The sequence below is a fragment of the Vicia villosa genome, linkage group LG4, assembly GCF_029867415.1.
Source record: "Vicia villosa cultivar HV-30 ecotype Madison, WI linkage group LG4, Vvil1.0, whole genome shotgun sequence".
Taxonomy (NCBI): domain Eukaryota; kingdom Viridiplantae; phylum Streptophyta; class Magnoliopsida; order Fabales; family Fabaceae; genus Vicia; species Vicia villosa.
Window position 1 is genome coordinate 174,452,562 of NC_081183.1, and position 17,638 is coordinate 174,470,199.

The 17,638-nt window shown below is 29.6% G+C and overlaps 1 protein-coding gene and 1 long non-coding RNA gene across 2 annotated transcripts; one reads left to right on the plus strand and one right to left on the minus strand.

Annotated features, from left to right (window-relative positions):
- The first annotated feature begins 1,350 nt into the window (after positions 1-1,350).
- On the plus strand, positions 1,351-2,529 carry LOC131600351 (uncharacterized). The gene is made up of 3 exons (XR_009283115.1): positions 1,351-1,587; positions 1,697-1,882; positions 2,260-2,529. It is a non-coding gene; the product is annotated as an uncharacterized LOC131600351 (long non-coding RNA).
- A 7,033-nt stretch (positions 2,530-9,562) lies between these two features.
- LOC131598350 (F-box/LRR-repeat protein At3g48880-like) lies at positions 9,563-11,232 on the minus strand. Its single transcript, XM_058870963.1, has 3 exons — positions 10,868-11,232; positions 10,339-10,657; positions 9,563-9,877 (listed from the first exon to the last, which is right to left on the minus strand). The coding sequence occupies exons 1-3, from the start codon at positions 11,230-11,232 to the stop codon at positions 9,563-9,565; spliced, it is 999 nt and encodes a 332-aa protein (XP_058726946.1).
- Positions 11,233-17,638: the final 6,406 nt, after the last annotated feature.

The following is a 17,638-nucleotide window of genomic DNA, read 5'->3' on the forward strand; positions in this document are numbered from 1 at the left end:
TGAGTATTTTACATAGAGCTTTAAGGTTCACCATAATATTACGAACACTTAAGACCTTCAAATTAGGGGTGTATATAACCATGAGATCTGCATGACATATTTCAAAGTTGCAAGTGAATTTTAGTTTAGAAATGTTCTTGCAATTCTTACTAATGGCGGAAAAAATGCGACTTGATGTAATCCTTGAGGTAATAGTTATGGATTCAAGGTCTCTCCATGTTTTCATCGCACTTTCTATTCCAGATGTGGATAAGTTTACATTAAGAGGAAGTACTAACTGCTTTAGATTTGGTGTTCTACAAAACAAATAAAACACATTAAAATACTATAAAACTTATATGGCGGAAAATATTTAAATCCACAAAATTATTAACATCCAAAATTTAATTCAAAAAGATATATTTGTTACACAGCCCCTAATTGAGCAAAAAAAATCATGAAAATATTAATAGCTAGTCCTACATTATTATTAGTTGTCAAGAAAAAAGGATGGCTTTAAAATAATACCTTTCAGCTACATAGGTTAATTGTGCATCCGACAAATATGCAAAGAAGTTGAGTTTTAAGCAATTTGTATTATAATTGCTTAAACTTAAAGCATAATTCAAGAATTTCATCAATTTATATCTTGAATTTGTATCTTCCCTCCAAGTTCCTGGCAATAAAGGTATATTACTAAAAATATTAGGGTTTAATCGAGATAGATCAATCTTAGCCCATAGTAAAGGGTCACGGCAAGTTTGGTTCCATGATTTGCACACCATAGAAGCAATTGAAAGTTCAACAACATTAAGTTTCATGAAAATTTGAATTAAAATATCATAGAACAAAACTTGGATGGATATTCCATTGGCGGAGTTTATTCTCTTCATTGTTTAATCTGCACAAATTATTAATTAATACATTAAAAATTGTATATTTCAAACTAAAACTTATAAGAAAACCAAATCAATAAAATTAATCATAAAAATATAGATTATGACTCTTCTCAGTAAAATATACTATCAACAATATATTCTCAATTCAATGTAATCATACAATATAATAAAGCAAGATGAGTATTTTGGCAACTTTGCCACATGTCATCTTATTAGAAGGCTTTCTATTTTTAAATTTTCTATTAATAGTAAACTTTCTATAATTAATAATATTTTTATTTTTAATATTTAAAATATTATTATATTAAAAAATTGAGACATTAATTGCTATTTGTATTGATTAAGTTAATTGTATTTTCATTTAGTTTAATTTTGTTTACTATTTGGTTTATTATACAATTGGGCCATGTGAAATCAATAAAGGTTAAGTCGGTTCAGATTTTTTTTGGGCCTTTGAAACATTCACTTCATGTGATGGTTCAAATTATTTGGTACATGCATAAGCTATATTTTCGGTTGAATACAGATGAAACGCGAAGAATAATCTATTGGTTTCACTACCAATATCAGTTTCTAAATAAAATCTCTTAAATTCCATCCATGAACAATATAACTTATCAAGCCAATCCATTTCCAATGTCATCAATGCTTTCTCTTTATCCCAGTCCCGATTCATCTCATCATCAATGTCATCTATTCGATTTTCCAGGTAAATTAATTGAATTTTTGTTGATTTATATTGATTCCTGATGAATTCAATAATATAAATAGGACCAATTTGAACCTAAACTTCACACAACTTTGGATTTGTCACTCAGCGGTGTATTTACGGATTCTCCTCCAAATTTCTGAATAAGGTTTTTTGATTGGCTTCCGGAGGACATGACTTGGTTAAGGAAACTACTCATGCAAAGGAGTCATGTAATATTGTTGTTCGAGTTATTCTCTTATGGGTGTTACTTTCTTAAAGGATCAATTTCCAATTTCTAATTCCTATTTTCTAGGTTAAATTCGAATTTTAGCCCCTTTTTTTCTTAATCTCTGGTTATTTTGTTTGGACTATGAAGTTTTCATTTTTTCTTCTTAAGATTGTTATTTGTGTATGAATTTTGTGATTTATATTTAAAGATTGGAAATTCAATTGGATTTCTGGTTTTCTAATATCTTTTTACATTTGGACAATATGACCTGTTTTAGATGGACAAGATATGGCAGATATGAATCCCATAACTTTTTGACTCATTGTTATTTATATTTGTTATACTTATCCTTTGAATAAAGTTGTTGTATCTTTTAATATTAACCATGTCTATCCAAGAAAGCAAATAGATATTTATTTTCCATAAGCACTTTTTTTAAGTTTTATCATTGATCAATGCAGCTGAATCAGAAAGGTCACAAGATTAAAAGCAAATTATGTCAATGCAATCAAGTGGAAATGGAAAATTCACACAGTTTCTTCCAAACTCAGCTTTGAAATTATCATCGTTAAAAGGCTTTTAAGGAACTAAAAAATTCAGCACTCCATTAGAAACCTTTAAAGTTCTGGAACAATATAGGTAAAGCTTCTTGATTTTTTTCTTCCTTTTTTCGTGTTTGCTGTATCATCCATCATCCATCATGTTTATAATATAGTTTTAATTATTTGTCACTGATGTTGAGAGAGAAAGCTAGAACAATGAGACTTTGAACACTATAAAATCTAAGTTAATATGTTTACGCCTTATTCTCCAATAATATCTTATTGCCTACCAAGTGTTTGATAAAATTATGCTTTAGGTTCTCAAATATGGAGGATGAATATTGTTGTGAACTTTTGGTGTTGCATAACATCTTTGACAAGTATAACTTATTTTTTCTGTAACAAGTATAGCTTATTAAAGTCAAAGAAAAATATGTCAAACAACCAACAATCAAGTTTTTGATCATGCTAAAGACTAAGATATTAGGATATTCTTGCTAAAGTTGTATATCATTGATCCTTTTTTGTGAGTTGAGCCTCCAAAGATTTTGGCGACACTCAACACTATTGCCAGTTGCCAAAAATCATTTTACTAGCTACTGTCTGTCTGAGTTTATTATACTTAGAATATAAGTTTCCCTACTTATTTGTTTGGTTTTTGACATTTTCTTATGCCTGGCAGTTTAACACACTTCAATGTCCTTTTAAAATTTTATTTTTCTACCATTTTATAGCACTTGAAGGATCATGAAATGTTAGTTTTGAAATGGTTCCAGTTGGTTACCTTTAACCTTATTCTAACGTGCTTGCATTGTTCAAACGGTTTATATAGAATTGCAGAAATTTATGTTCCAAATGTTGGTGGGAGGTTATCTTAGATTTCAAATGTGGACTGTCTTTAAAATTTATTACTTTTAACTGTATTAGACATAGTGTATCTTTCTTTGGCTTCTTGCTTAGTGTTTCTAACATTTTTTGAATTGTTTCACATTTTCTGATTTCTATTTTATACACATGGTGTAAATCCTCTTTGGTCCTCCGTCAATATATAAAGTTATAAAGGAGTAGCCACACGATAAATATTTAGGAAGTTATTAAATATTTAATTATATAGGTTTGATTGAATTTTTAACAATTGAAAGAAATGTGTTAGGTATTTATTAAATATTATTATAGGTTTATTTAATTTTTTTATTATAAATTTATTTGCTCATGTAATGCAACAATATTAATTAAATTTCTTTATTTTTTTCTTATCAAATTTTCATATCAAAGTTTCATTCATTACATCAATCAATATGCGTTTATAAAAAAAAAGGTAATATAGGTTTATAAAAAAAATACATCAACCAATGGGAACCCGTGGAATATCACAGACATTTTTTTTGATAAGCAAGATTAGATTAATATTAGAAGATTTGAGTACTAGGGTACTCACAACCCAATACAATACAGTTAAATTACAGATTTTAAAGCTTCCAACGGAGCTTGATACAAAGAGTAAAAAGGGATAATAGAACAAAATTTCGACCCAATCGACAATCGTAACCAAGAAACCATATTGATGCTCACAATGACTTCATCTAAAACTATATGAGAATTGTTAAAGATGAAGTTGTTTCTTGAATTCCAAATTATCCAAATTGTTGACAGCCATATGAGACACAATTTCTTCCTTTTCATTTTCCCTTTCAAGGCCTGCAGAAAGTAAGTGAGGTGGAGATGACCTTCCAACGGTTCTACCAGACTGAATATCACAGACATTAATGGCTGCAGAAAGTAAGTGAGGTGGAGATGAACTTTGTTTTTATTATATTACTCTTATTCTATTTATCTTTCTTTTAATTTTATAACTTATTTTAAATAACAAATTGAAACATTAAATTTCCCATTAAGTTGATAATGGAAAATTTCTAATAAAAATAATTGTTAAATTCGATTAATTGGAACATAATAAAAATAAATATTAATAAAAATAAAAATAAAAATTTATTTTTCTTATGTTTCAATTATTCTAATTTTACAATTATTTTTATGTCCTTTATTTTAATTTATTTTATTTTATAAAATTTGTTTTAACCTATCATAAAAGTACACCACAAGATATTTATTTTTGTTTCATTATATAAATTTTTGGTTTTATATGAATTATAATTGATATCAATTAGGATTGAATATTAATTTTTTGATTTTAATTTATTTTATTTTATAAAATTTGTTTTAACCTATCATATAAATTTGTTTTTATACCAATATCAATTATGATTCAATTAATGATATAATTTTTTGGTTTGGTATAAAATACTTAATTTTTAATTTTATACCAATTATTACCCTATAAATTTGGTTTTATACCAATATCAATTAATGATATAAATTTTTGGTTTTGTATAAAATATTTAATTTAACACGTGTAAATCCTGTCTTATTAATTTTCTATCGTCTTTTTATGTTTTAAAATTTAAATTTCCGTTTAAGATATAACGCATTAATATTTCTAAATATTTGCTTATTATAAATTTTATATCAATTCAATAAATTTATAATGAATAATAAATTTAAATCATAAGTGTTTTTCAAATATTATAAAATATTTAACCCGTGCCTCGCACGGGTCTAAGTACTAGTATGATAATATTTTGAAACTCGCTCAAATTAAAATGGTCTAACTAAACTAATGTTTATTAATATTTTAAAATATCTAGAGAAAAAAAATTGTTAATATCAAACAAGAGATCCTTTAAATATAACATTTGTAATAAGCAATTCAACGATCTAAATCTATAATAGTTTAATTGGATAAGAAAAGACTACTCATTTCGAACAAAAGACTAATTATAAAGAGTTTCATACATTTCACAAAATATTCAACAAACAATAGCACTTCAAAAATTAAAATTTGTTAAGCAACTAAATAAAATGATTTAAGATAATACCTCTTCTCCTTAACTCCTCAGTCCTCACGAAGTTTGGATGGAAATGTAATATTCTTATGTGCATGGAAATGTATGAGTTGTTGATTTATATTTGAGTCTTCTTTAAAATATATAGCCATGAATTTCAAATGTATGAGATTTGATATCAACTAGAATAAAACAATATTAAATTTATTTAAAAAAAATATGAGATTTAGTTTCTATCCATATCAATTATGTACTAAGGATATTTTCCTTTAAATTAAAAATGGCATTCATCCCTTTTTTCCATTTTCATGGAGGATTGTAAGAAACCACAAAAGTTAAAACGTTGATTAAAATTATTATTTTAAGTGAAATTAATCCTTTTTTGTCACTTTCCATAATAGATTGTAAAAAATAAATCTGGTTGGTTACCAGAAAAGATAAAATTTAAATTAAATATATGTACATGCAGTACTAATATTTTTATCTTTAATTAGTAGAATATTAATTACGTATACATCAATTTCGTACAAAGAATATTTTATCCAATAATTAAAAATGGTATTATAAATGAGATTCATCCTCAATTCCATAAAAGATTGTGAAAAATAAATATGATTGGTTTTCATAAAAGTTAAAATATAAAGTAATTACTATTTAAATATATTTTAATTCTTTTATAAATCTGGCTGGTTACCAGAAAAGTTAAAATTTAAATTAAATATATATACATGCAGTATAAATATTTTTTATCCTTAATTAATAGAATATTAATTACATACACATCAATTTTGTACAAAGAATATTTTACCCAATTATTAAAAATAGTATTATAAATGAGATCCATCCTTTTTCGTCACCTCCATAAAAGATTATGAAAAATAAATATGGTTGGTTCATAAAAGTTAAATATAAATTAATTAATATTTTAATATATTTTAATTTTTTATAAATCAGGCTGGTTACCAGAAAAGTTAAAACTTAAATTAAATATATGTACATGCAGTATAAATATTTTTTATCCTTAATTAGTAGAACATTAATTACTACATCAATTTTGTATAAAGAATATTTTACCCAATAATTAAAAGTAGTATTATAAATGAGATTCATCCTTTTTCGTCACAGGAGAGGAGTTGCATGTAGTGTGAAATTCAATACTAATAAAAGATATCCAGTGTCATCGTGCACCGAGTGAGATAGCATGGACGAAGGAGGATGGACGAAGGCGGAGGCAAGAAAGAGAGGAAAACATACTAGGAAGTGGGATGCTGCTAGCTCAAGGCCCAGATCGGAGAGAAGCAGGACTTCCACTTCCTTTATGACTGAGTTTGGAAAAGAATGGAGGGCTAGGGACCTGTACCAAAAGTTCATAGATTTCGGAGAGTTGGACGAAGTAATCATAGCAGCGAAAAGAGATAAAAGGGGAAGAAGATACGGCTTCATCCGGTTTTTCAACGTCGAAGATGAGAGAGTAATGGCAACTAAGCTGGACAACACTTTTCTCAACGGCAGAAAGTTACATGTGAACATCCCCAAGTTCAGAAGGAATGAGAAAGCAAAAGAAAGGGAAGATTGGAAAACACACAACAAAGGGAAGCAAGGAGGAGAGGGAAATGTGGAAATGTGGAGGGAGATAATAAGACTGAAAGGAGAGTTTAGTGAAGAGGATTGGTGTTTTGGAGGGGATTTCAACTCAGTTACTTGCAAGGAGGAGAGGGTAGGAAGAGGGGAGGGGGTAGAGAAAGAGATATGGAGGACTTCAAAGCTTTCATCGAGGAAGCTGACTTAGTAGATTTGCCTTGCCCTGGAGGCAAATTCTCTTGGTTTAACAGCAACAGAACGACAATGAGCAGGTTAGACATGTTTCTCGTTTGTGAAAACATCATTCACAATTGAAAGTTGTTTAACCAGGAATTAGGAAAGCGCAACGTTTCGGACCATTGTCCCATATGGTTAGAAGATGGGGAAGCTGAATAGGGGTCGAAGCCTTTTCGTTTTAATAATGTGTGGTTCAGTAATGACCGATTTCGAGATTTCGTCAAAGTGAAAAGCTGAAAGGGATAAAGAGTAGACTGAAATGATGGAATCATAATGTTTTTGGTTGGGTCGATTTAAAAGTGGAGGAGGCGGTGAACGACATAAACAGGCTGGACAAAATGTTGAGCAATCTGAGAGGAGGCAGTGAGGGAGATTCAGTGAAATGAAATATTGTGCATATATATGAACGTGTGAAATGATAATATCTTGGTGTGATGTTGGATGAATTGTGATTGTTGTTGTCGTAATAAATGTGTGAATAATTGAATGATTGTGCAAACATGGACATACTTGATCGGTGATGAAAATGGTGAGTTATGGTGAGACGATGAGATGCATCGGATCAGTGATGTTTTAAGTATGTTATATGTGTGCATTCATTCATATGCATTCGGTGATGGATCCCGATGATGATTTGGATCAATGGTGGACATAATTCCCATTATGTGGAATTTGTGTCGGTTGGGCCGTATCTCGATGAGGTTTAGATCGGTCAGATGGGTTATTTCCACGGTTTATGGTACCACATGCATAGTGTTAGTTGGTCATATGCATTGTTATAAAATGACTGAAATGATTTCAGTGTTGTGTTTGATGTGTAATTGTTGTGGTTGATGAATGATGATTGAAATCTGAATATATGACAAATTGGGTGAATGGTATATTATAATGTTTTGTTGCTTATGAATGCATAACATTGGTTAATTGGGAATGAGACTCACCCTTACTTGTTGACATTTTTCAGATTGAGGAGTAGCGGCATTAGTGCTCGGTGAGGATGACTCGTAGAGTTTATCTGTTATTTTGGGTCGTGTTGGTCATGCTCTAATCTTGTAACACTGGGGAACGATAGTTTTAGAGTTTTATGAGATTACTCTATTTTAATTGGTGTTAGATTTTATTTCCATTGGTTGTATTAACGATGTTTTCTTTCCGCTGTGATGAACATGATTATGTTTTGATAATTCGTTTCCTAATGAAACATGACTTAAGACTAAGGCTGGTTTTTGATTGTTTTTAAATAATTGTGGCACCCTTGTTTCATGTTTACTCTGATTTATCTATTAATTTCCGCGGGATTTAGAAGGGTGTTACAATAATGAACTCACTCTTTATCATTCTTCCAAATGGTCCAGACTACAACATGTAAGATCATACATATTGAAAAAAATAGTATGGTTAGTTGTCATAATACATAAATTGTAATTAATTTATAGGCTAAATTACAGTTTTGGTCCCCCTATTTTGATCAATTCACGAAATCAGTCCCCCCATTTATTTTTTAAACAATTTTGGTCCCTCATGTCCATTTTTCGTCCAAAAAATGTTGATTTTTCAATTTTTTGTATTCGTGGGATACTTTCTGAACGAGAGAGAACGTAGAGAGCATTTTTTTGGAGAATGAAAGAGATGAACGAACAAGCTGGGAGAAAAAGACGACGATCAGGGAAGACGATTAAAGGTAGAAAACATCGTCAATAATTAATATTTCTTATTCCAAGTCAATAAAAGTATGCTACATATCTAAAACATAGTACACAACAGTGTTTTTTGAATGAAAAATGGATATGGGGACCAAAACTGTTTAAAAAATAAATAGGGGGACTGATTTCATGAGTTGGCCAAAATAGGGGGATCAAAACTGTAATTTAGCCTAATTTATATTGATTTTAATTCACGTATATTTATATATTATTGGTATAATTAGGTTTTATCTTTTAATTATCAAAATGAAATTAAATAAATTAAATGACTCATATAAAAAGATGTAATTCAAAATATATGAAAAAAAGTTATTTAAATAAAGAGGTGTTATTCAAATAATATAAAGAAGTTTTATTAAACTATTTGGAGGATTTTATTAATTTAACTTGAAGGGATCTTATATAAAGGGTTAAGTATGTTTTTGGTCCCTCTAAATGTCTCAAATTTCATTTTTAGTTTCTATTAAAAAATGACATATTTTAGTCTCTATAAAAATTTTATGCATACATTTTTTTTTGAATCAAAAAATGTATTAATTCAAAAACAGGAATGATACAAGGCGATCGCTAGGATCGAGCCCTCAAAAAGACAAGAGAAACAAACCTAAATTAAGGCATTAAAAGGTTAGCTATATGTGACCTAAGCTTAGGACTATTCCACCCTCTATAAACTATACCATTGATAATTTTCCCCTCTACATCGCTATTATTTACACTATGGCCAAAACATCTCTCTTTTCGGTACTGCCATACCTCGTACATTGTTTCCGCTAAGGCCAAACGCATCAAATCAGCTTTTCAGCCTTTATCCCGATAGTGCAGCAAAAACCAGTTCATCTCATGTGTCTGACTGCCAGGCTCATGCTGAAACCGCAGCCAGTTTTGGACTCTTTGCCATATCCGTTTCAGAATAACACACTCAAAGAATAAATGATGAATGGTCTCATCTTTGTCACAAAAACCACAGTCATTCGTTTGTACCATACCCCAACGATGCAGTCTCATGCGTGTAGGAAATTTCCCATGACAAAGCATCCAAAGCATGAACACCGCTCTAGGCCTAGCTTTATTGTGGAACACCAGATTATACCATTCCACACTAGGGCAATCCATCTGCAACAAATTTTAGAATGTCCTACCATTAAACTTATGTGTTTGCACCATAGTCAACCACTCATTATGCCACTGTTGTACCAGAATTCTTTGTTGTAGGATGAATTTGAACACCCCTGAATCAGAAGTTTTAACTGCCCTATCCATCACATCATCATGCTTGAGATAGTAGGCATGGATTCATTGCACCCAAATAAATTATCTGTTATATATATTTTATTACTTTGAAACAAATATAACAAAGTTAAACTTTTTAATATAAATAATTAACATGATATAAATTCTAAGTTAAAACATAAAATTATTTGTCTCCTGAACATTTACGAGCAACAATTTTTACTATTATAAAATATAAGTCTTTTTAGACATGAAAATTTCATTTGTTTTTGGAGATCTTTAATAGTGTACAATACTTGTACACCCTCAGAATGATCCCAAATGACACTATGACATATATTTACCACCTCCAACTTTTCTAAGCTATTGAGTATTTTGCATAGAGCTTTAAGGTTCACCATAATATTACGAACACTTAAGAACTTCAAATTTGGGGTGTATATAACCATGAGATCTGCATGACATATTTCAAAGTTGCAAGTGAATTTTAGTTTAGAGATGTTCTTGCAATTATTACTAATGGCGAAAAAAATGCGACTTGATGTAATCCTTGAGGTAATAGTTATGGATTCAAGGCCTCTCCATGTTTTCATCGCACTTTCTATTCCAGATGTGGATAAGTTTACATTAAAAGGAAGTACTAACTGCTTTAAATTTGGTGTCCTACAAACCAAAGAAAACACATTAAAATACTATAAAACTTATGTGGCGGAAAATATTCAAATCCACAAAATTATTAACATCGAAAAGTTAATTAAAAAATATATTTGTTACGCGACTCCCTAAATGAGCAAAAAAAATCATGAAAATATTAATAGCTAGTCCTACATTATTATTAGTTGTCAAGAAAAAAGGATGACTTAAAAATAATACCTTTCAGCTACATAGGTTAATTGTGCATCCGACAAATATGCAAAGAAGTTGAGTTTTAAGCAATTTGTATTATAATTGCTCAAACTTAGAGCATAATCCAAGAATTTCATCAATTTATATCTTGAATTTGTATCTTCCCTCCAAGTTCCTGGCAATAAAGGTATATTACTAAAAATATTAGGGTTTAATCGAGATAGATCAATCTTAGCCCATAGTAAAGGGTCACGACAAATTTGGTTCCATGATTTGCACACCATAGAAGCAATTGAAAGTTCAACAACATTAAGTTTCATGAAAATGTGGATTAAAATATCATAGAACAAAACTTGGATGGATGTTCCATTAGCGGGGTTTATTCTCTTCATTGTTTAATCTGCACAAATTATTAATTAATACATTAAAAATTGTATATTTCAAACTACAACTTATAAGAAAAACCAAATCAATAAAATTAATCATAAAAATATAGATTATGACTCTTTTCTCAGCAAAATATAACATCAACAATATATTCTCAATTCAATGTAATATGATAATATTTTGATACTCGCTTAATCAAATTAAAATGGTCTAACTAAACTAATGTTTATTAATATTTTAAAATATCTAGAGAAAAAAATTGTTAATATCAAACAAGAGATCCTTTAAATATAACATTTGTAATACGCAATTCAACGATCTAGATCTATAATAGTTTAATAGCATAACAAAAGACTACTCATTTCTAACAAAAGACTAATTATAAAGAGTTTCATACATTTCACAAAATATTCAACAAACAATAGCACTTCAAAAATTAAAATTTGTTAAGCAACTAAATAAAATGATTTAAGATAATACCTCTTCTCCTTAACTCCTCAGTCCTCAGGAAATTTGGATGGAAATGTAATATTCTTATGTGCATGGAAATGTATGAGTTGTTGATTTATATTTGAGTCTTCTTTAAAATATATAGCCATGAATTTCAAATGAATGAGATTTGATATCAACTAGATAAGACAATATTAAATTTATTTACAAAAATATGAGATTTAGTTTCTATCCATATCAATTATGTACTTATAATATTTCCCTTTAAATTAAAAATGACATTCATCCCCTTTTTCCATTTTAATGGAGAATTGTAAGAAACCATAAAAGTTAAACGTTGATTAATTTAGATAGGTTTTAATTCATATATATAAATATGGCTGGTTGCCATAAAAGTTAAAATTTTAAATAAATGTATGTACATGTAATATAAATATTTGTTATCCTTAATTAGTAGAATATCAATTACACATCAATTTCGTAAAAAGAATATTTTACCCAATAAGTAAAAATAGTAATATGAATAAGAATCATCCTTTTTTTCGTCACTTCCAAAAAAGATTATGAAAAATAAATATTCATAAAAGTAAAATATAAATTAATTACTATTTAAACATTTTTTAAATTTTTATATATTTATCTATTATTGGCACAATTATATTTTATCCCTAATTACCATAATTATAATTACACATCGATTTGATAATGACACTAAAAAAATGTTCATTAGTGACGTGATTTACACGCCACAACGTGTAAAATCACGTCACAACCTGTTTTTTGCGACGTGAACATCTATGCCGGAGGAGAGTGAGTAACAATGCGTGACAATCTCTTCTTGAACCATGTTGGAAATCGAGCATGTATGTCACCAAATGTTGCCTGTCTATCAGTGCTATGAAAATAATAGGTGTTAATTTCCCTAAAAAAACACACTATAAGTTTCAACGTAATAATATTTTTCATACTATACATAAAATTAATAGTTGGGTATACTTACTCAAAATATGGTTTAACTTCAACGCAGTTGATAAAGACATGGACATGTGCGGATTGCATTTTTTTTTGGGTCAACCAATGCACACCCTTCTTTCTAGAGAGACGACTTGGAAGCCCGAAAACTGATAAGGTGAATTGACTTTTTTCGTTAACATTTACAGGACTCCTTATGGTTCTTGGAGTTAACATCAAGTGATTGAAATAGTGACTACAAAAATGTGATGTTTCCTGATGCAAGTAATGTGCACATATTGATCTTTATACTCTAGCTTTATTTTTCACCGATCGCTTTGAATCATCCATGAACCTTTCAAAAGGATACATCTACCTATATTGAAGAGGGCCACCAAGATAAGCTTCATATGCAAGATGCACAAGTAGATGTTCCATGGAGTCAAAAAAACTGGCGGAAATACTTATTCCAACTTACAGAGAATAACTGGAATATTTTGGTCCAACTTAATGATGTCATCCACTCTTAAAGCTGATGCACAAATATCTCTAAAAAATTGACTAATTCCAGTTAGTGGATTAAGCACATGTTTGGGTAGTGAACCGAATGAAATTGGTAGCAATTGCTCCATAAAAACGTGACAATAATGACTTTTGATACCATGCAACTTCCCATTGTTAGCGTTAGCACACCTTGCTAAAATTGACGAATAACCATCGGGCATTCTCAATTCTTTTAACTATCTTCAAACTGCTTTAGCTTCTTGTGAAGTTAGAGTGTAACTAGCCTTGGATTTTAATAATTTTTCATTCGGTTGCGGCTTCAACTCCAACTCTTTTCAGTTACACTAAATTTCCATGTCTTGTCTAGCCTTCTCATTATCTCTTTTTTTGTCTTTAACATTCATCACTGTGTTAAATACATTATCAAAAAAATTCTTCTCAATATGTATAACATCAAGATTATGGCGCAACAAATTATCTTTCCAATACGGGAGGTCCCAAAATAAATTTCTTTTTGTCCAATTGTGTGTGACCCCGTATCCTTGAATTCTACATGCTTTACCAATATTTGTGAATTTTAGTAGTTCACAAAATTGGTCCCATACAGAACCTGGTGACAATTGAGGAGGGGGAAAATCTGTTACCCGTTCGTCTTTTTTGAAATTTGTCTTGTTTCTTCTATAGGAATGATTTTTTGGTAGGAATCTGCGGTGATAGTCAAACCACGAGCTCTCCGCCTCTTTATCCAACGTAAACGCCTTGGTATAATCCATGCAATGCGGACAACCTATTTTTCCATGTGTACCCCCAACCAGACAACATGCCTTATGGTGGAAAGTCGTTAATGGTCCACATCAAGGCAGCTCGCTAAGTAAGGTTTTGTTTACGAAACATATCATAAGTGCATTCTCCAATCCATAACCTTTCAAATCATCAATTAAAGGTTGTAAGTACACATCGATTCTGGCTTTTGAACTCGACAGTCCTGGAATGAGGCAGGTCAGAAACATGTAAGGTTTTTTCATGTACATCTCAGGATGAAGGTTGTATGGGGTTACAATAAGTGGCCAACAAGAATACACACTTCCCGACGCTTGGACATATGGAGCAAAACCATCAGAGCATGATCCAAGCCTGGCATTTCTAGGTTCTGCGGAAAAATTAGGATGTATCCGATCAAAGTGCTTCCATGCCTCACCATCAGATGTATGTCGCATAGTTCCTGAACATGTTTTGTTTGTTTTTCTAGGTCCTGAACATGTCGCATTGTGTATTGAAGCAAACATTCTTTTTAACCTTGGTATAATAGGAAGGTAAAACATGGACTTCACTGCTACACGTTTTTGCTTACGACTAACGACTTTACTGCGAACTTGATACCTTGGACTCTTACAGAACTTACATTCCTCCAACAATCCGTCATTAGTACCAAACTCATTTTCATAAAACAACATGCATCCAATGAGGCAACAATCAATCTTTCTTACTTCAAAACCCAACTTCTACACCAACTTCTTTGCATCATACACTGATCAGGAATATTCCAATTTGATTTGGCGGCCAATAATCCCACACACATTGATAACTTTGAGTCTGACGACCCCTCAAATAACGACGTATTCATCTCATTCAACAGCTGATAAAATCTTTGCGCTTCCTCATTTGACAACTCTTCTCCATCAAAATCTCCAGGTTCATCATAGGTCACGTTCACACCAGAAACATCGCCAATCATCTCACCAATCAAATTAAAGTTTTCCACATATTTCATAGGTGATCGACTACTTGAATCATGCGTGTTACTAGTCTCGGGTACGTTCATCGATAATTTCTCACCATTATATGTCCAAACCCAATAATTTTCACTGAAACCCCTTCTCTTCAAATGACGTTCTACTTCCTTAGGGTCACTAATTATAGGTCTACATTCACATTTAATACAAGGACACCTAACTCCCAATTCGCTTCGACAACATTCCTGAGCAAATGCCCAAGTGATAAACCCATCAACTCCTTTTATAAATTTGGGTTTAAGTGCACGTCTTCCTGGTTCCAATTTATCGTACATCCAACTACAGTAGTACAAATAATACTCCATACTGCACATTTGTACAATCATCCAATTTCATATGAATAAATTTTTGACTATTTAATATGTAATTATATATGCTCAAATAATAAATTATATACAAATAACTTTTTTAACTAGTCTAAATTTATTAACTATAAATAATAAAATGTTTTTTAAATACGTATATAACAAATAATACATATAAAATATTATGTGTTTGTTTTAAATACATATATAATAAAATGTTTTTAATAAATAACTATTATTTTCTAATTAAAAAAATATATAATAAAAATCTAACATATAATACATACTATGAATTCTATTTTTTTTTAAATTATAATGTTTTAAACAATTATAATTTTAAATAATTTTATTTTTATTAAACATATATAAAACTTTTAATACTCATATAATTAACTATTACATACAATTTTGTTTTAAATAAACATATGCATATTATACACTATTTTTTATAAATATTTTGTTAGACAAATTTATTATTCTATTTTAAGAAAAAAATTATAGTATATTATGATTTTAATTATATTATTTATACATCTAAAATATAATTTGTGCGCACGCACACAGATGCCCACACACGCGCACGCGCACACTCACGCACGCGCGCGCACACACAAACACAATTTTAAACCTAAATAATTTTTTTTACAGTTTTATTAAATAAAGATAAAAATATATTACTAATTTATTCAGTTTTTTTAAAAATAATATAATATATATTCTTTCTTATTACTATTATAAAATAAATTATATATATATATATATATATATATATATATATATATATAACTATTTTATTATGTTTTTACAATATATATTATTACTAAAATAAACTCTGTTTTTAATAAAAATAAAATATATTTTTATTTTTTTAATAAATTTATAGATTTTGTTTTACTAAATATTATATATTTAAAAATATATTCTGTTTTACTAAATAAAACATAATCTGTTTTTTAATAAATAACAATATAGATTTAAAAATTTTATATCTTTTAAAAAAATCCATTTAATATCCATATATTTTAAATTTTTGAAATATATTTGTAATAATATTCTTTTTTTTACAATAATATATTCTGTTTTATAATAATATATTTACAAAAATAATTTTAAAAATTGCAACAACAACCATCAAAGCAGAAAAATAAAATCATTATAAATTCTAAAAAATAAAATAATTATAGTAGCAAAAATACCTCAATGATAAAATCTAAATCTTCTTAAGTCAAGTCCCTTGAGTCTTTGAAGATGAAAAAACTGAGAAGGAATCATCAAAACAAATATTAGATATAAAAATTATTAAATTATAAAAATTGTAACAAATAAAAATCAAAAGAAATATTAAGTTTTATACCTTTGAAGATTGAAAAATTGAGGAAAGATAGAATATGGTGTGTGAGAATAAGAGGTGTGTGATAGAAGAGGAGAACGAGTAGAATGAGAAACGGTGTTTAAGAGTGTCTCCGCGCAAAAAGAAAGAGGAGAGGATGAGTAAATATATATTGACACATGCGACTGGGCTTACACGTCACAACTTTAAAAATATTACCGTTGTGTAGCAACATGGCATACACGTCGCAAGCTGCAAACTAAAAGCTTGACCAATCAACCCTGCCACCCATCAATTCTGCCAGACAAAGTTTCCCTCTATTATTTTCAAAATTTCTGAAACCTGTTTTACGATGTGACTACCCTGCCGCAATTGAATTTTTAGAAAAAAAAATCAAAATCCCCCCTTTTTAATCCTGACATCATTTTATTTTTTTACTTTCCCTGCCAGACCTAACTTTTGTTTTTTTAATTTTTTTTGTAACGACATGTAATCCACGTCGCAAATGCATTTATTTTGCCACATGTTCACACGCGCGCGCGCGCGCACACACACACTTTACTATCCATTTCTTATTCATTCATATCAATTCCGAAAATATAAGAAACTAGAAAAGTCTATAAAATCTCAAAAAAGATTAGCAAATCTAATTCACCCCACCTCTTAGGTTGCACTCTAAATTTACACTGTTCCTGGCCAACAGAAAAGTCTCGCGTTTATGAGTTTAGTTTTAAAATGGATTTTAAAGTAAAGTGCGACAAAGTAAATTATAAACAGGAAAATAAATTCATTAGTCGGACAATAGAGACTCTCGAGATTTTTAGCTCACATACCTGTTAAATACTTAAACTTACTACTCAGTTGAAATCAACCTAAACTATTTGTCAACATCATCACGTATTGCTCACACGTAGGTTATTTCTAACGTAAAGTGAGACAACGACTGTATTACTCGCGTCGACAATTTCTTAGCACGACACGAGCAATACAGAAGCATTAAGAATCGACACTAAAGTGAATACTAAGTTCTAATCTATCTCTAGAGTTAAAACCCAATAAATGTTCTTCCTAAACCCGT